General features: G+C 48.8%; 1 protein-coding gene across 1 annotated transcript in view; it reads right to left on the bottom strand.

The window, feature by feature from the left end:
• Window positions 1-19,710, bottom strand: part of LOC132870328 (sodium/potassium-transporting ATPase subunit alpha-3-like) — a 127,262-nt gene that overhangs the window by 92,671 nt on the left and 14,881 nt on the right. The window contains exons 7-8 of the mRNA XM_060903960.1: window positions 18,905-19,173; window positions 17,841-18,039 (exon numbers count right to left, since the gene is read on the bottom strand). Coding sequence (XP_060759943.1) covers window positions 17,841-18,039; window positions 18,905-19,173 — 468 coding nt within the window. The remainder of the gene's footprint in view (window positions 1-17,840; window positions 18,040-18,904; window positions 19,174-19,710) is intronic.

The following is a 19,710-nucleotide window of genomic DNA, read 5'->3' as shown; positions in this document are numbered from 1 at the left end:
GCTCCCCGCCGACCGCCGGCTGGCCTAAGCCGACCTTCGCCGGGCCGTCCTCCAGCGCGTGGGGCGCACGCCCGAGCAGCAGCGCCAGCGCTTCTGCGCGCTGCGGATGGAGGAAGTCGGCAGCCCGTTCGCGTTCGGCCAGCAGCTCCGGGACGCCTGCTGGCGGAGGCTGAGGGCCGACGATCGCGATGCCGAGGGAATCATCGATCAGGTGGCGCTGGAGCAATTCATCGCCCGCTTACCAGCCGGAACCGCGGAGTGGGTCCAGTGCCACCGCCCGGCGTCGCTGGATCAGGCCGTAGGACTGGCGGAGGATCATTTGGCGGCTGTTCCGGCGGCAGGACGGCTGACGACGTCGTCTTCTCTCTTCTCTTCTCTCTCTCTCTCCCCCCCTTCCGCGTCCCGTCCTCGCCCCATTCCCCCACCACGGAGGCGGGGGCCGGCTCCACCCCAGCCGGCCCGCTACACCCGTGGTGCCCTCCCGTTTCTCCCTTCTGTGTCTGTCTCTCTCCCCCCCCCTTCAGGTGAGTGAGCCCCAGAACACAGCTGCAGAGGGAAGGCCCGGGCCGGTTTGCTGGCGCTGCGGGGAACCGGGCCACCTGCAGCAACAGTGCGCAGCGATGGAGGTGGGGGTGGTGGTGCGGATCCCCGACGCGCCAGAAGCTGCCCTCGATCGGGCCGGAGTGTATCGCATACCGGTAAGTGTACAAGGGGCTACATATCAGGCATTGGTGGATTCAGGTTGCAATCAGACTTCGATCCGCCAAAGCCTGGTGCAAGACGAGGCATTGGGGGGAGCACAGGGGGTGAAGGTGTTGTGTGTGCACGGGGATGTTCACAGCTACTCGTTGGTGTCGGTCCACATATATTTCAGAGGGGAAAAATCTATAGTGAAGGCGGCGGTTAATCCTCGCCTTACCCACTCTTTGATCTTGGGGACTGATTGGCCGGGATTTCGGGGTTTAATGGCACGCCTAGTAAAGAGTGGGTCCTGCCGGTTGACAGGGGAAGGTCCCGGTGTCGCTTTGGCTGGAGCTGCGGTTGCAGAGCCGTCTACGTCATCTCCGCGACAGAGTGAGGAGCCACCGGCCCCTCCTCTTTCTACTGGGGAATCCCTCGCGGATTTCCCACGGGAACAATCGCGAGACGAGACTCTGCGACACGCGTTTGACCAAGTGAGAGTAATCAATGGTCAAACGCTCCAGCCAAACACCACCCCGTCCTTCCCCTATTTTTCCATTTTGAAGGATAGGTTATACCGAGTGACGCAGGACACTCAGATGAAAGAGCGAGTCAGCCAGTTGTTAATTCCAAAGAGCCGCCGGGAATTGGTATTCCAGGCGGCTCACTTTAATCCCATGGCTGGACACCTCGGGCAGGATAAGACACTAGCCCGGATAATGGCCCGATTCTATTGGCCGGGGATTCGCGGCGACGTCCGTAAGTGGTGTACGGCGTGCCGCGAATGCCAGTTAGTAAATCCAGCGGCCATTCCAAAAGCGCCCTTGCGCCCCCTACCATTAATTGAGACCCCGTTCGAAAGAATTGGGATGGATCTCGTCGGGCCATTAGATCGGTCAACACGAGGGTACCGCTTTATATTGGTTCTGGTGGACTATGCAACGCAATACCCGGAAGCGGTGCCTCTTCGCAATATCTCAGCACGCAGTATTGCAGAGGCCCTCTTCCGCGTCATCTCCCGGGTTGGAATCCCGAAAGAGATTCTGACTGACCAAGGCACCTCGTTTATGTCACGAACACTGAGCGAACTGTATGGGCTACTCGGTATTAAGCCGATCCGCACCAGCGTTTATCACCCACAGACGGACGGTTTAGTTGAACGGTTCAATCGCACCCTCAAGAATATTATCAAAAAATTCGTAAGTGAGGACGCACGTAACTGGGATAAGTGGCTCGAACCCTTGTTGTTTGCAGTGCGAGAGGTCCCCCAAGCCTCCACGGGGTTCTCCCCGTTTGAATTATTATATGGGCGTAAGCCGCACGGCATCTTAGATGTACTGCGGGAAAATTGGGAGGAGGGACCTTCACAGAGCAAAAACGAAATTCAGTACGTTATGGATCTGCGCGCAAAACTCCACACGCTCACCCACCTAACTCAGGAGAATTTGCGGCAGGCCCAGGAACGGCAAGCCCACCTGTACAACAAGGGCACGCGCCTTAGAGAGTTCACTCCAGGAGATAAGGTACTCGTCCTGTTGCCCACGTCGAGCTCCAAATTAATCGCCAAGTGGCAAGGACCCTTTGAGGTCACACGGCGAGTCGGGGACGTCAACTATGAGGTTAGGCGAACGGACAGGGAGGGGGCACTACAGATCTACTACCTCAATCTGCTGAAACTCTGGAACGAGGAGGTCCCTGTGGGGTTGGTGTCGGTAGTTCTGGAGAAGGCGGAGCTGGGGCCGGAGGTTCAAAAAGGGACATTGGCATCACACACCTCTCCGGTCCCCTGTGGAGACCACCTCTCCCTGACCCAACTCACGGACGTCGCCCAGTTGCAGGCCGAGTTTTCAGATGTGTTCTCGCCCCTGCCCGGTCGCACTAACCTCATAGAACACCACATAGAGACGCCCCCAGGGGTGGTAGTGCGTAGCCGTCCTTATAGATTACCCGAACACAAAAAAAAGGTGGTTCGGGAAGAACTTCAGGCCATGCTCGAAATGGGCATCGTCGAGGAGTCCCACAGTGACTGGAGCAGCCCGGTGGTCTTGGTTCCCAAGGCCGACGGCTCGGTCCGGTTCTGTGTGGACTATAGAAAAGTCAACGCGGTGTCTAAATTCGACGCGTACCCAATGCCTCGTATTGATGAGCTGCTCGATCGACTAGGCACGGCTTGCTTTTACTCGACACTGGATTTGACGAAGGGATATTGGCAGATCCCCTTGACTCCATTATCCATTATCCGGGCGTGGTCAAGCGCCGGTCTGTGACAGGAGGGCGGAGCCAGGGAAGGTGAGTGGCAAAATCGCTACACCTGACGGTAGTTAACCTGTGTTTTGTGTGCGTTTTCCCAGTAACCGCTCCCTATTTAAGGAGGCAGAGAGGGAGCAGAGGGAGCGCGACCCGGGACCGGATGCAGTGTGTGTGTGTGTGTATTTGGGCTTACGCTGCGTAGACTGAAAAGTTGTGAAAATAAATAAGCCGTCTCTGCCTCTAAACGTAGTCCTGCCGTCCTCTGCGCTCCACCCACACTTTATCCGCGCTACAGAGGCATTGGGTACGCATCGAATTTAGACACTGCGTTGACCTTCCTATAGTCGACACAGAACCGGACCGACCCGTCAGCCTTGGGAACCAAGACCACCGGGCTGCTCCAGTCACTGTGGGACTCCTTGACAATGCCCATTTCGAGCATGGTCTCGAGTTCTTCGCGAACCACCTTTTTCTTGTGTTCGGGCAGTCTGTAAGGGCGGCTGCGCACTACCACCCCCGGGGGCATCTCAATGTGGTGTTTGTTTTATGAGGTGGGTGTGGCCGGGCAGGGGTGAGAACACGTCAGAAAATTCTGTTTGCAACCGGGCGACCTCCGCGAGCTGGGTCAGTGAGAGGTGGGCTCCACAGGGGACCGGAGCAGTGGGTGATGCCAATTTTCCCTTTTGAACCTCTGGCCCCAGCTCCGCCTTCTCAGGAACCACCGACACCAGCGCCACGGGGACCTTCTCGCTCCAATGTTTTAACAGATTGAGGTGGTATACCTGTAACACCCCCCTCCTAGAACTGCCACCTTATTGTGGTGGAGGGGTTTGTGTGCTTGAATGATCCTAGGAGCTATGTTGTCGGGGGCATTATGCCCCTGGTAGGGTTTCCCAAGGCAGACAGGTCCTAGGTGACAGGTCAGACCAAGAGCAGTTCACCAAAAAAAAAAAAAAAAACCCCTATGGAGAAAAAATCCAGGACCGTGACGTCGCCCGGTAGGACGCAGCCGGGGCCCCACCCTGGAGCCAGGCCCGGGGTTGGGGCTCGTATGCGAGCGCTTGGTGGCCGGGCCTTTGCCCATGGGGCCCGGCCGGGCTCAGCCCGAAGAGGTGACGTGGGCCCGACCTCCTGTGGGTTCACCACCCACAGAGGTAGCAGTAGGGGTTTGGTGCAATGTGGATTGGGTGGCAGTCGAAGGCAGGGGCCTCGACGACCTGATCCCCGGACACAGCGGCTGGCTGTTGGGACATGGAATGTCACTTCGCTGGGGGGAAAGGAGCCTGAGCTTGTGCGGGAGGTTGAGAGGTACCGGCTAGAGATAGTCGGGCTCACCTCCACGCACAGCTTGGGCTCTGGACCCCAGCTCCTCGAGAGGGGCTGGACTTTCCACTTCTCTGGAGTCGCCCATGGTGAGCGGCGGCGGGCTGGTGTGGGCTTGCTTATAGCTCCCCAGCTCAGCCGCCATGTGTTGGAGTTTACCCCAGTGAACGAGAGGGTCGCCTCTCTGCGCCTTCGGATTGGGGAGAGGGCTCTTGCTGTTGTTTGTGCCTACGGGCCAAATAGCAGTATAGAGTATCCGGCCTTCTTGGAGTCCCTGGGAGAGGTACTGAGGGGTGCTCAGACTGGGGACTCCATTGCGCTACTGGGGGACTTCAATGCTCATGTGGGCGACGACAGTGACACCTGGAGGAGCGTGGTTGGGAGGAACGGCCTCCCCGATCTGAACCCGAGTGGTGTTTTGTTATTGGACTTCTGTGCTAGTCACGGTTTGTCCATAACAAACACCATGTTCGAGCATAGGGGTGTCCATAAGTGCACGTGGCACCAGGACACCTTAGGTCGGAGGTCGATGATCGACTTTGTAGTCGTTTCATCTGATCTCCGGCCCTATGTCTTGGACACTCGGGTGAAGAGAGGGGCTGAGCTGTCAACTGATCACCACCTCGTGGTGAGTTGGATCCGCTGGCGGAGGAGGAAGCTGGACAGACCTGGCAGGCCTAAACGTATGGTGAGGGTCTGCTGGGAACGTCTGGCCGAGCACTCTGTTGGGGAGGTCTTTAACTCCCACCTCCGGGAGAGCTTTTCCCAGCTTCCGAGGGAGGCGGGGGACATTGAGTCTGAGTGGACCATGTTCTCTACCTCCATTGTGGACGCAGCTGTTCGGAGCTGTGGCCGCAAGGTCTCCGGTGCCTGTCGTGGCGGCAATCCCCGAACCCGGTGGTGGACACCGGAAGTAAGGGATGCCGTCAAGCTGAAGAAGGAGTCCTATCGGGCCATGTTGACCTCCGGGACTCCTGAGGCAGCCGACGGGTATCGGCAGGCCAGGCGTGCTGCAGCTCGGGCACTTGCGGAGGCAAAAACTCGGAACTGGGAGGAGTTCGGGGAGGCCATGGAGAAGGACTATCGGTCGGCCTCGAAGAAATTCTAGCAAACCATCCGGCGCCTCAGGAGGGGGAAGCAGTACTCTGCCAACACTGTTTACAGTGCGGGTGGGGAGCTGTTGACCTCGACTGGGGACATTGTCGGGCGGTGGAAGGAATACTTTGAGGATCTCCTCAATCCCACCGTCATGTCTTCCACTGAGGAGACTGAGGCTGATGACTCAGAGGTGGACTCGTCCATTACCCAAGCCGAAGTCACTGAGGTGGTTTGCAAGCTCCTCGGTGGCAAGGCACCGGGGGTGGATGAGATCCGCCCTGAGTATCTCAAGTCTCTGGATGTTGTGGGGCTGTCTTGGTTGACACGCCTCTGCAACATCGCGTGGCGGTCGGGGACAGTGCCTCTGGAGTGGCAGACTGGGGTGGTGGTCCCTCTTTTTAAGAAAGGGGACCGGAGAGTGTGCTCCAATTATAGGGGAATCACACTTCTCAGCCTCCCAGGGAAAGTTTACTCCAGGGTACTGGAGAGGAGAATTCGACCAATAGTCGAACCTCGGATCCAGGAGGAACAATGCGGTTTTCGTCCTGGTCGCGGAACACTGGACCAGCTCTATACCCTTCATAGGGTGCTCGAGGGTTCATGGGAGTTTGCCCAACCAGTCCACATGTGCTTTGTGGATCTGGAGAAGGCATTCGACCGTGTCCCCCATGGTATTCTGTGGGGGGTGCTTCGGGAGTATGGGGTTCGGGGCTCTTTGCTAAGGGCTGTCCGGTCCCTGTACGAACGGAGCAGGAGTCTGGTTCGCATTGCCGGCAGTAAGTCAGACCTGTTCCCAGTGCATGTTGGACTCTGGCAGGGCTGCCCTTTGTCACCGGTTCTGTTCATAATTTTTATGGACAGAATTTCTAGGCGCAGCCAGGGGCCGGAAGGAATCCTGTTTGGGAACCACAGGATTTCATCTCTGCTTTTTGCGGATGATGTTGTCCTGTTGGCTTCTTCAAACCAGGACCTTCAGCATGCACTGGGGCGGTTTGCAGTCGAGTGTGAAGCGGCTGGGATGAGAATCAGCACCTCCAAGTCCGAGGCCATGGTTCTCGACCGGAAAAGGGTGGCTTGCCCTCTCCAGGTTGGTGGAGAAGTCCTGCCTCAAGTGGAGGAGTTTAAGTATCTCGGGATCTTGTTCACGAGTGAGGGAAGGATGGAGCGTGAGATCGACAGGCGGATCGGTGCAGCCTCCGCAGTGATGCGGTCGCTTTACCGGTCCGTCGTGGTGAAGAAGGAGCTGAGCCAAAAGGCGAAGCTCTCAATTTACCGGTCGATCTACGTTCCGACTCTCACCTATGGTCATGAGCTTTGGGTAATGACAGAAAGAACAAGATCGCGGATACAAGCGGCTGAAATGAGTTTCCTTCGCAGGGTGGCTGGGCGCTCCCTTAGAGATAGGGTGAGAAGCACAGTCACTCGGGAGGAGCTCGGAGTAGAGCCGCTGCTCCTCCACATCGAGAGGAACCAGCTGAGGTGGCTCGGGCATCTTTTTCTGATGCCTCCTGGACGCCTCCCTGGGGAGGTTTTCCAGGCACGTCCCCCCGGGAGGAGGCCCCGGGGAAGACCCAGGACACGCTGGAGGGACTATGTCTCTTGGCTGGCCTGGGAACGCCTCGGTGTTCTTCCCGAGGAGCTGGCCGAGGTGTCTGGGGAAAGGGAAGTTTGGGCTTCCATGCTTAGACTGCTGCCTCCGCGACCCGGTCCCGGATAAGCGGAAGAAGACGAGACGAGACGAGACCTGTAACACCCCACCCCTGTCTGTTCGCCTCACCTCATAGTCGATGTCCCCGACTCGCCGTGTGACCTCAAAGGGTCCTTGCCACCTGGCGAGTAATTTAGAGCTCGACGTGGGCAACAGTACAAGTACTTTATGTCCCGGTGCGAACTCCCTGAGGCGCGTACCCTTCTTGTACAGGCGGGTTTGTCGTTCTTGGGCCTGCCGCAAATTCTCCTGGGTTAGGTGGGTGAGCGTGTGGAGTTTTGCACGCAGGTCAATAACGTATTGGATATCATTTTTACTTTGTGAAGGTCCCTCCTCCCAATTTTCCCGCAGCACATCTAGAATGCCGCGCGGCTTACGCCCGTATAACAATTCAAATGGGGAGAACCCCGTGGAGGCTTGTGGGACCTCTCACACTGAAAACAAGGGTTTGAGCCACTTATTCCAGTTACGTGCATCCTCACTTACAAATTTTTTAATTATATTTTTGAGGGTGCGATTGAACCGTTCAACTAAACCGTCCGTTTGTGGGTGATACACGCTGGTGCGGATCGGCTTAATACCCAACAACTTACACAGTTCCTTTAGTGTACGTGACATAAACGCTGTGCCTTGGTCCGTCAGAATCTCTTTCGGGATTCCAACTCGGGAGATAACGCGGAACAGCGCCTCCGCAATACTGCGTGCTGAGATATTGCAAAGAGGCACTGCTTCCGGGTATCGCATTGCATAGTCCACCAGAACTAATATAAAGCGGTACCCTCGTGTTGACCGATCTAATGGCCCGACGAGATCCATCCCAATTCTTTCGAACGGGGTCTCGATTAATGGTAGAGGGCACAAAGACACTTTTGGAACGGCCGCTGGATTTACTAACTGGCATTCGCGGCATGCCGTACACCACCTACGGACATCACCACGAATCCCTGGCCAATAGAATCGGGCCATTATTCGGGTTAGTGTCTTATCCTGCCCTAAGTGTCCAGCCATGGGATTAAAGTGAGCCGCCTGGAATACCAATTCCCGGCGGCTCTTCGGAATCAAAAGCTGCATGACTCGCTCTTTAGTTTGAGTGTCCTGCGTCACTCAGTATAATCTATCCTTCATAATTGCGAAGTAAGGGAAGGACGGAGTGGCGTTCGGCGGGAGCATTTGACCATCGATTACTCTCACTTGGTCAAACGCATGCCGCAGAGTCTCGTCTCGTGACTGCTCTAATGGAAAATCCGCGAGGGATTCCCCGAGAGAGAGAGGAGGAGCCGGCGGCTCCTCACTCTGACGCGGAGCTGACGTAGACGGCTCTGTGACAGCTGCTCCCGCCAACGGACACCGGGACCTCCCCTTATTAAACAGGACCCACTCTTCACTAGATGACTCATTAAATCCGAAATCCCGGCCAATCAGTCCCCAAAATTATAGAGTGGGTGAGGCGAGGATTAACCGCCACCTTTACTATAAATTTCTCCCCTCGAAACAGAATGTGAACTGACACTAAAGGGTAGCTGTGAACATCCCCGTGCATACACAACACCTTCACCAATTGTGCTCCCCCCAATGCCTCGTCTTGCACCAGGCTTTGGTGGATTGAGGTCTGATTACAGCCGGAATCCACCAAAGCCTGATACGTATCCCCTTGGATACTCACCGGTATGCGATATGCTCCAGCGCGATCGAGGGCGGCTCCTGGCGCGTCGGGGATCCGAACCACCATGCCCACCTCCATCGCCGAGCACTGATGCTGGAGGTGCCCCGGCTCCCCGCAGCGCCAGGACACCGGCCCGGGCTCTCTCTCTCTGCACCGGTGTTCTGGATATCACTCACCTGAGGGGGGAAAGACACAGATACGGAAGTAGGAGAAGATAGGACACCGCGGGTGCGGGGAGCCGGCTGGGGTGGAGCCGGCCCCCGCCTCCGTGGTGGGGGAATGGGGCGAGGGAGAGGAACAGAAGGGGAGAGAGAGAGGGGAGGGGAGAAGGGGAGACACGCTGTCCTGCCATTGGAACAGCCGCCATATGGTCCTCCGCCAGCTCGGCCTGATCCAGCGACGCCGGGCGATGGCACTGGACCCACTCCGCGGTTCCCTCTGGGAGTCGAGCGACGAACTGCTCCAGCGCCACCAGATCGATGATCTCCTCAGCGTCGCAGTTGTCGGCCCTCAGCCACCAGCGGCAGGTGTCCCGGAGTTGCTGGCCAAACATGAACGGCCGGCCGACCTCCTCCAGGCGCAGCGCGTGGAAGCGCTGCCGCTGCTGCTCCGGAGTGTGACCCACGCGCTGGAGAACGGCCCTGTGGAGGTCCGCGTAGACCAGCTGGCTGTCGGCGGGGAGCTGTAGCATGGCCAGCTGCGCCTCGCCCATGAGGAGGGGGAGGAGGCGCGCCACGCGCTGTTCCACCGGCCAACCCCACGCCTCTGCTGCCTGCTCAAAGAGAACGAGGAAGGCCTCAGGGTCGTCGTGCGGGCCCATCTTCGTCAGGGTGAGGTGGGAAGGGCCCGCGGCGGTGGAGGACCCTGCCGAAGCGAATAGGTGCTGGAACGTCCAGCGATCTTCCTGCTGTGCCAGCACCAGGGCCTCGAACCTTCGCTCCTGTTCTTCCCGGAGGGCGACCAGCGCCTGGTGCTGGCTCTGTTGGGCCATGGCGAGGGCATGGACCAGGTCCTTGAAGGGGGAGGACTCCATGGGGCTGTTCTCTCCTGCGCTCGACCCGGGTTTCGGCACCACTGTAACAAGTGTTCTAGGTGGGTGTAGCACAGAAGCACGGCAGGCCAGTACTGAGTTTTCTAACTCTTTATTGTCAGCTTTTCAGCTTCTATACATTTACTTATACATATACACACACCACACACACGTGTTCTGGTCGGGAGAGAGCCTCTCTCCCTCTCTTCCTTAAATAGGGCGCGGCTGCTGGGAAGACACACAAACAGGTTAATTCACATCAGGTGTAGTGATTCTGCCACTTACCTTCCCTGACTCCGCCCTCCGGTCACAGACCGACGCTTGACCACACCCCCACTGCTACAAATGTAAAAATTTGAAATTAAATACTTAAACTTCAATATAATAAGGATCACACTTAAAAAAAAATATATAATAAAATGAAATAAATAAAAGTTTACATTTCAGTCTCTATAATGCTCATATATGGTTCCCAGAAATGAACAAACTCTTTCTGTTTCCCCCTTAGCAATATATGTTAGTCTTTCTAGACCAAGGCACGCTGAAAGTTCCTTTATCCACTGTTTCATAGAAGGCGCCTCTACACTCTTCCAATTAAGTGCAATCACTCTCCTGGCTTGTAGAAGTCCAAAGTCCAATAGTTTAGTCTGTTTCTACATTTGTATGAAGTTCATTGGATAGATCCCAAGTACACACAGCTTAGCATTTAGTGGTATGTTAATATGAAAAACCTCTGACAGACAATTTATAACATCTTTCCAGAACTTCTGAATCTTGTTATTTAGACATTTAGTACAAGTGTCTGGAATGTTGCCAGACATATGGTGAAGTTTGGCAGGGGTCATGTACGTCCTCATCAACCATTTATATTGGAGCTTAAACCTTGTATTTATTGTTTGTGGTTGTGCCTTTAAACAAGCCTTATTCCAATCCATTTCAGTTATGTCTTCTTGTATGTTATCTCTCCAAGCATTGCTGTAGATATTAGCAAATTATAATAAATAGAAAGTATGTTTCCTTCCCATACACCCAAGGGAGACTTCTTCTATTTTTGATAATGATGGGACACGCATAATCTGTCTGGATCTGGATGACATGAAATGTTTCAATTGTAGATATTTAAAAAAATAATGCTTTGGAGGAATTTGATATTTTTCATATAACTGATTGAAGGTAAGAAACACTCCATCCATATACAAATCTTTCACTCTCTGGATGCCTTTCGCATCCCATGATCTAAATCCCCCATCTTTTTTACCAGGTGTGAATTGTTCATGTGAATTCACCAGATGGGGTGAAATGGGAGAATACTACAGAGTCTCCCATATGTTTGTGTACAGTGTGCCACACTAAAATTGTGTTATTTCAGGAAGGGATTTTTTTCATCTGAAGAATATAAATAACTATGTAAGGACAATTCTGGAACTGATTCTTGTTCAATGCTTACCCAAAATGGGGGTGAAGTACAAAAATAATGTGTAGCTGATGTTAACTGGGCCGCCATATAATACCATCTGAGATTTGGAAACTGAAGCCCCCTTCTCTCATACGGCTGGTATAGTAATTTTAGGCGAAGTTTTGTTCCAGATGAACTGACTGAACAACTTGGTTAAATGATCGTAAAATGATGCTGGTAATGGCAGAGGAAATGTCTGGAAAAAGTACAGGAATTTAGGTAAAACTGTCATTTTTATAATATTTATTTGCCCCATCAGGCGGCACGGTGGTGTAGTGGTTAGCGCTGTCGCCTCACAGCAAGAAGGTCCTGGGTTTGAGCCCCGGGGCCGGCGAGGGCCTTTCTGTGTGGAGTTTGCATGTTCTCCCCGTGTCCACGTGGGTTTCCTCCGGGTGCTCCGGTTTCCCCCACAGTCCAAAGACATGCAGGTTAGGTTAACTGGTGACTCTAAATTGACCGTAGGTGTGAATGTGAGTGTGAATGGTTGTCTGTGTCTATGTGTCAGCCCTGTGATGACCTGGCGACTTGTCCAGGGTGTACCCCGCCTTTTGCCCGTAGTCAGCTGGGATAGGCTCCAGCTTGCCTGCGACCCTGTAGAACAGGATAAAGCGGCTAGAGATAATGAGATGAGATGAGATTTGCCCCATCATGGATATGGGTAAATTAGACCATCGGTTTAATAATTTGGTGACTTCATCTACCAGAGGGTCATAGTTTGATGGGATTATTTTATTGAGTTGTGGAGTGATTTTAACACCCAGATATTTGAACCCTTCAGTAGTTGTTGTAAATGGTGTTGTTATTGTGGAGTTTCCCCTCTCTTCCTCATTAAGAAACATTAATACAGATTTAGAATTATTAATTTTGTACCCAGAGAATTTTCCAAAGTCTTCTAATAGCCTTGTCAGGTTCAGGATGCTCTTTTTTAAATCTGTCAGAAAAAATACGATGTCATCCGCAAATAAAAAAATTAGGTGGTCTGTTTTACCAATTCTTATGCCTGATATTTCCGCATGTGTTCTCACCGCTACAGTTAAAGGTTCTATTGGTAATGTAAAAAGCAGTGGTGACAAAGGGCATCCCTGTCTCGTTGATCACTGTAGGCTAAGGGGTTTTGAAATGTTGTTCTTAGTTAGAATTTGTGCTGTAGGATTTGTATATAGTAGTCGAATCCATTGAAGGAATGACTCACCCAATTCATATCTTGGGAGTAGTTCCAGGAGATAATTCCATTCTATTCTGTCAAATGCTTGGCATGCATCTAGAGGTAACATTGCTGTGTCTTTAGTGTTGTGTTTCTCATATAATATATTTAGAACCCTTCTGATATTGTGATAGCCCTGTCCATTTCTAACAAAACCTTGTTGGTCGTCAGTTATCAATTAGGTAAATATTTGTCTAGTCTCCTAGCAAGAGCCTTACATAATATCTTGGTGTCACATCCCATAAGACTAATTCCCCTGTAGGAAGAACATTCAGTTGGGGATTTATTTGGATTTAATAAAAGAGTTATAGTAGCTATTCTCAACGAATCCGGTAGCATTCCCAATTCATATGATTCATTATACATGTCTAGAAGTGGCTGTACCAATTTACTTTTAAATTCTTTATAAAATTCTATTGGCAGCCCATTTGGTCCGGGTGCTTTATTCATATCTCCTATAGCTTCTAAAAGGTCCTCTATTGTTAGTGGATTTTCAAGTATTGCTTTATCCTCCTCTGATAATGTCTGGAATTTTAACTGGTCAGGAAAAGTATTCTGAGCTTCTTCATTTCCATTATATTCTGATTTGTATAACAGCTTGTAAAACTCTCTGAAGTTATCGTTTATCTCTGTGGGGTCAATCGTTAAGTTACCTGTTTTTGACTTAATACTATGAACTGTCCTTTCAGCCTGTTTTTTCTTAATTCTCCAGGGCAGTAATCTACCTGCTTTTTCTCCTTGATCATAATATACTTGCTTAGTCCACATGAAACTCTTAGCCACTCTTTCAGTTGTCAGTTTATCATATTTAGCTCTCATAATAGTCAGGTTTTGTAGTTTTTTGGGATCTTTGTCATGATAGAACTTGCTTTCTATGTTTTTAATTTGTTTTTCTAATGACTGTATTTCTTGTTTGTATTGCTTATTTTTTTTTACTGGTGTAGCTTATAATTTCTCCCTTTATGTAGGCTTTGAAAGCTTCCCATCTACTACTAGCTGTGGTTTCATCCTTATTTAATTCAAAATACATGTCTATAGAGTTTTCTATAAATTTGACAAAGTTTGGATCCTTTAACAAAAATGATTGTAATCATCTTTTTGGACAATAATTAATTTTACCCAATTGGACTTCCATAGACACTGCTGCATGGTCACTAATTACAATGCTGTTATACCAGCAATTTTTAACCTGAGGTTGTAACTCTATAGATATCAGGAAATAATCAATATGTCAATGACTTTTATATGAACTAGAGTAACATGAATATTCCCGGTTATTAGGGTTTTTAATTCTCCAGATATCATATAGTCTAAGGTCTCATATAATCATGGAGTATTTTTCTGGTTTTTGTATGGGTGTTGTCAGTTTGAGTAGATCTATCTAAAACTGGGTCTAGGGTACAGTTAAAGTCTCCTCCTATAATATATAGGCCCTCCAGAGCCGACGCGGTTAGGAATAGTTTTTCAAAAAAGGACGGGTTATCATCATTGGGACCATATATATTAATAAGATTTATTTTTTGTGACAGAATACTGACTTGTGCTATAATGTACCTCCCGTATGGGTCTTTGATGAGTTTTGTTTGGAATGGTATTGATTTGTGTATAAGAATAGCAACCCCTCTAGCTTGACTATTAAGGGAAGCATGAAAAACCTGGCCAGGCCATCTTTTGGTTAGCCTTTGTATATCTGTCGTGGTCAGATGTAATTCTTGTATAAAGATAATCCTAGATTTTAGATCTTTTATCCTGTTTAATACTTGTTTTAGTTTAGTTGTTTTCCTCAATCCCCTGACATTCCAACTTGTAATATTAGCAATCAGACTATTTTCCTGTTTAGTCCTCCCCATATACAATTATAACATTATTCATGTACATCTGGGATAATAATAATGAAAAAAGAAGAGAAAAAAGAGAAACCTTATTACAGAGATGCAAGTTTACACATACATTCAAGCACTCACACACTGAACACTGAACCTAATATAAACAACCCAGGGCTCGAAATTCGCGGTGGTCTGGTCGCCCAAGGCGACTTAATTTGTCATTTGGCGGGCAATTCCTGTCACTAGCCAGCCCGGCTAGCTAGTTGAAAATAAAAAATATATATGAAGCGAAGATTCAGACACACCGTCAACTAAAGCCACCACATATTAAGCACGTGCCGTGTCTGTGTTAATCGATGTGTTTATCGGCAGGACGGAAAATACCGAAGAATTCCGAATCATATCGTGTACGAGTCAGGCTGTCGGTTTTTTCACTACTGCGCATGCATATAACGCATCTCGTTGAATATCGCGGTAATCACGTGTAGTATTGGACCAGGTGGGTGGAGCACAGAAGTACGGCAGGCCAGAACTGAGTTCTCAATGAACTATTTATTGCTAGCTTTTCAGCCTTTTATCACTTCCCAGCCGCACGCGTGCACACACACACACACACACACACACACACACACGTGTTCTGGTTGGGGAGAGAGAGCTCCCTTTCTCTGCTCTCTCTCTCCTTTAAAAGAGCGTGGTCACTGGGGAAGATACACAAACACAGGTTAATCCCCATCAGGTGCAATGATTCCACCACTTACCTTCCCTGACTCCGCCCTCCGTTCACAGACCAACGCTTGGCCACACCCCCGCTGCCACATCACGTTATCAAATTCAATAGATGTGGCCACATTATTGCCCATTTAAACACGTGTTTTTGTTGTTGTTTACATCTACATCTGCCAAAGCTAAGTTGCGATGTGGAATTTTCTGAAAGGTGTACAGAAACCGCCAGAGACGGGGACAAAGCAACCTCAGTCTGAAGAGGAGAAACAACATAGGACTTATGAGCAAACGTGGGGGCAGGGTAGGCCTTGGCGGCGATACGATTTTTATGGAATAATTAATTTTTTTCAAGTTGATTCCTAGTCAATATGAAGCTCCTAATGCTTTCTCTCTCATAAATGGTTAAATACAGAAATCATGTTGGACATATTTTGGGTGCTTTAGTCATGAGAGTAAGTATATTTGTTTTCAATACTCATACACCAAGTTGCCAAGTTTTCCAATATATTATTATTTGTTGATATTATATTATGGTGCCCTTTGTTGTTCTTATTTATGTACTTAACAGCAGTATCAAAATACTCGGGTCTTGAAATAAATGCACATTAGTCATGAACAATGGTAACTACTCTCTTTTGCGTTATTTTTGACAGAAGTAAAATTCATACATGAACAAATTTTGGCTAGTTGATTTTCTGTTTGGCTAGTTACTTTGGAAGGTAACTAGTCCGGCTGGCTGGTGGAAAAAAAAAAAAAAAGAAAAGAATTTCGAGCCCTGCAGCCCCTTACTAAACATGGGCATTTCCTTTGTAAAATTTCTATCCCTCCCCTGGAATCAAGGTGGATTTGGAAGACACTGATCCACAATACTGGGGAGCAACTAATCAGCGTGAACTCAACAGATAGTGCTCCAACAGTATCCATCAACCATGTTAAGTTTACATAATAATTACTGTAACCCTTATCAAAAGTATAATCACTTATTTTAAAGTCTTAGCTTTCAGCATGTAAATAAGAAAGTTCAAATGGAGTGAATTTTAATCAGCTTTTGAACAACACAATAGCTTACACTGCTGTGATTCGTAGTGCAGTACGTCCAAGTGTCTTTATGCAGCCACCAGGCTACATCAGAAACATGTCCCTCACAACTTACTCACATGGCTCCTCTCCTGCTGCTGCTTGTAGTGAGAGTGTTTTATAAAAATCTTCGGCTTCCTGTGGTGTCGAGAAGATATAAATCTTCTTGTCATACAGGATCCTAAGCCTGCAGGGGTTGTGTAAGAATCCATGGAAGGCGCTGATGTTGACAAACAGCTTTATGATTGGGTGAAACCCCCGTCGGATGCGTAACGTCTCCGCGGAAAGATCTTGAGCAAATGTGATCTTGGCCCCAATCGTGCATGATTTCTAATTTCCTTGTCACCCGGTACACAAGTTCCTTCTCTTGGAGATTTAGAAAGCGGACCAGCACCGCTCTGTTTTGGTTTGGTTTCCTCGAGGCCATTGTGCGATGAACCCGCTCCAATATGAATGACTTTTCTGGTGGTAGTTCCAGCCACCTTGGCAGCATATCGGTAATAAAGTTGAGGAGAGTTTGCTTTCCCTCTGCTCCCTCTTTTAAGCAAAATATGCACAGGTTCTTTCTCCTTCCCCTGTTCTCCAGGTCGTCTGTTTTGGCCTCAAGGAAAGTGATTCGCTTGGTAGCCGATTCCAAAGCTGTCTCAGCTTTCTCTAGTGCCCTCTCGGTCTGGTCAATGCGAGTTTCGGCTTCTTCGACACGGGCTGTATTAGTCAAAACATCTTGTTTTATTTCCATCACAGTACTTTCAAGTGCAGCCAAAGCATTTGCCATTCCGGTCAGTTTTGTGTCGATGTTATCCGACTTTGTTCCAAAGTCCAACCATAATGATTTTAGCTCGCTTAGTACCTCCGTTATGTTAGCCATATTAGCATCTGTGTTGCTCGATGGAGTTGTTTAAGTGCCTTGCTTGCGTCCACGAGTAAAAATGTCGCACTGTTTCACCGCCGAGGACTTTGACATACCGCACTGTGTCTTTACTGAGAGTTGTTGAAAGTCTGTAAGGGTATTTAAAAAAAAAAAAAAGCAGCCCACGGTTTCGGAGCTTCTCCACTAAGCTGCCATCTTAGTCATGTGACCCCCCAACTCATACCAGTGAATTCTAAATGAAAATGTCAGGACATCTGTCCATGAACTGAATCTCAAGAGAAGGTGGGTCATGCAGCAAGACAATGACTCTAAGCACACAAGTCGTTCTACCAAAGAATGATTAAAGAAGAAGAAAGTTAATGTTTTGGAATGGCCAAGTCAAAGTCCTGACCTTATTCCAATCGAAATGTTGTGGAAGGACCTGAAGCGAGCAGTTCATGTGAGGAAACCCACCAACATCCCAGACTTGAAGCTGTTCTGTACGGAGGAATGGGCTAAAATTCCTCCAAGCTGGTGTGCAGGACTGATCACCAGTTAATGCAAATGTTTAGTTGCAGTTATTGCTGCACAAGGGGGTCACACCAGATACTGTAAGCAAAGGTTCACATATTTTTGCCACTCACAGATATGTAATATTGGATCATTTTCCTCAATAAATAAATGACCAAGTATAATATTTTTGTCTCATTTGTTTAATTGGGTTCTCTTTATCTACTTTTTAAAACTTGTGTGAAAATCTGATGATGTTTTAGGTCATATTTATGCAGAAATATAGAAAATTCTAAAGGGTTCACAAAAATTTCAAGCACCACTGTAGCTATATAACATTATCTCACAAAATGTCTTCATAGAGGTTTTAAAATTAAATTATTCCAGTGATATGAATGCTAATGAATGGACAGTAACCGCTCCCTAATAGCTTTCATTTACCAGACTGGTCTTCAGTAGTGTCAGCCTCATGGATCTGATTATCGAACCACATATGGGCAACGGTCATGCGGTTCTGTGTCAGGGTGCCAGTCTTATCTGAACAGATGGTGGATGTGGAACCCAAAGTCTCAACGGCTTCAAGGTTCTTCACCAGGCAGTTCTTACGAGCCATGCGTTTAGCTGTAAGGGTCAGACATACCTAAACAGAGCGATAGAAAGAAACAGAGTGGGACAGATTGCGAAGACCAGGGTGATGAAGAGGTAGGAACAGGGTGAAAACCAGAGAGAGGGAAAGACAGAGTAAAGATTGCAGGTGTTGGAGAAGCAGTAAAAAAAGTTTTAGGATATTAAAGAGAAAGTAGAAAAATGTGAGAAAGAGAGAAAACAAAGAAAATCATTGTTAGTGAAAGCCTACAGATATTTTACTGACATGGTGCATTCCAGTGCACTTGCAGATCATTCAAGATTGAAGCGCATGAAAAGCAAAGCTCGAACAGCAAAGCAGAGATGCAGCTCAAGAAAATTTTCAATCTGTAGCACAGTCAGCAAGCACAGGTGAGTCGAGCACAGCCAAGTCAAGCAACAACCGACATCTCACAAATGCAAGAGTGTCAAATCTCTCATAAATCACTACCATCAGCCAGTGCAAGCAAACTACATCTCCCATAGTGCAATACTTTTTCAACTTTTCACACTAGCCTAGGCCTTCAAAAGTGAGAGTCTGAAAAATGAGGACAAGAGAAAAAGAGAAAAAAAACAAACACAGCAATAGTCACAGTCATGAAGAGGTACAAAAAGACAGAAAAGAAAAGACGACACAAAGCCACAAGAGACACAAAAAAAGGAGTCACAGAGCTGTCACAGACACACACTGTCACAGTAAGACAGACCAAAACAGAGCAGATGTTGGGAAGAATCAAAAAGATCTACAGAGACTCAATCATTAAAACAGAGGGTAGAAAAGATGTTTCTCTCTCACACACACACACACACACACACACACACACACCAATAAAACCATGTCTGAGACACCAAAATTAAGATAAAAATTAAAAGACTCTTACAGTGACAGTAGCGAGGAGACCTTCAGGCACATTTGCCACAATGATGCCAATGAGGAAGATGACAGCCTCCAACCAGCTGTAGCCTAAGATGATGGACAGGATGAAAAAGGTGACTCCTAGGAAAACAGCTACACCTGTGATGATGTGGATGAAGTGCTCAATCTCCTTTGCAATGGGGGTTTTGCCTGTTTCAAGGCCGGAGGTCAGTGTGGCAATGCGACCCATGACCGTTCGATCGCCAGTGCACACCACAATGCCACGTGCCGTACCTGTGCAACAGGAAGTAGCACAGAACACTCAAACTTGCTTTAGGTGATTTTTTATGTTTAACATGCTGTATTTACACACTGGATATTCCAGCAGTTCTGCTATCAAAGATGCTTTGTGCTGGAGAGACAAGTCTAGAAGTATACAGTACTTTGCAAATCATAGGTGGGAGTAGCAAAAAAAATTCTGACCAAGATGGCAGAGGCTAAAGGCTACATGTAGCATGAAAACATGTTGCGTTGCATATTGATGTATGTGGTGCAGCTAAATATTTCAGTAAGGAGCAGCAATGTTACTAGAAGAAAAAGTTAGTCTGGAGCCCTGATGTGAGTCACTGGTTGGCAATGAATTTTATTATTGATTAGTTGGTCTACACTACGTCACTTCATTTAAAATAAAAACACATTTGATGGAAAATACCAGAGACCTTAACAACAGAGAAAATGGTACAACCCAAGTCATTAAGACCTAATGTGTGCATTGGGATCCCACAAGATGAAACAAAGGAAGTTTTGCTTGCACCTGGGCAATTCCATGTA

Source organism: Neoarius graeffei, chromosome 22 (assembly GCF_027579695.1).
Source record: "Neoarius graeffei isolate fNeoGra1 chromosome 22, fNeoGra1.pri, whole genome shotgun sequence".
In the NCBI taxonomy this organism is placed as follows: domain Eukaryota; kingdom Metazoa; phylum Chordata; class Actinopteri; order Siluriformes; family Ariidae; genus Neoarius; species Neoarius graeffei.
Note: the sequence above shows the minus strand (reverse complement) of the source record. Positions and strands in the feature narration are given on the sequence as shown.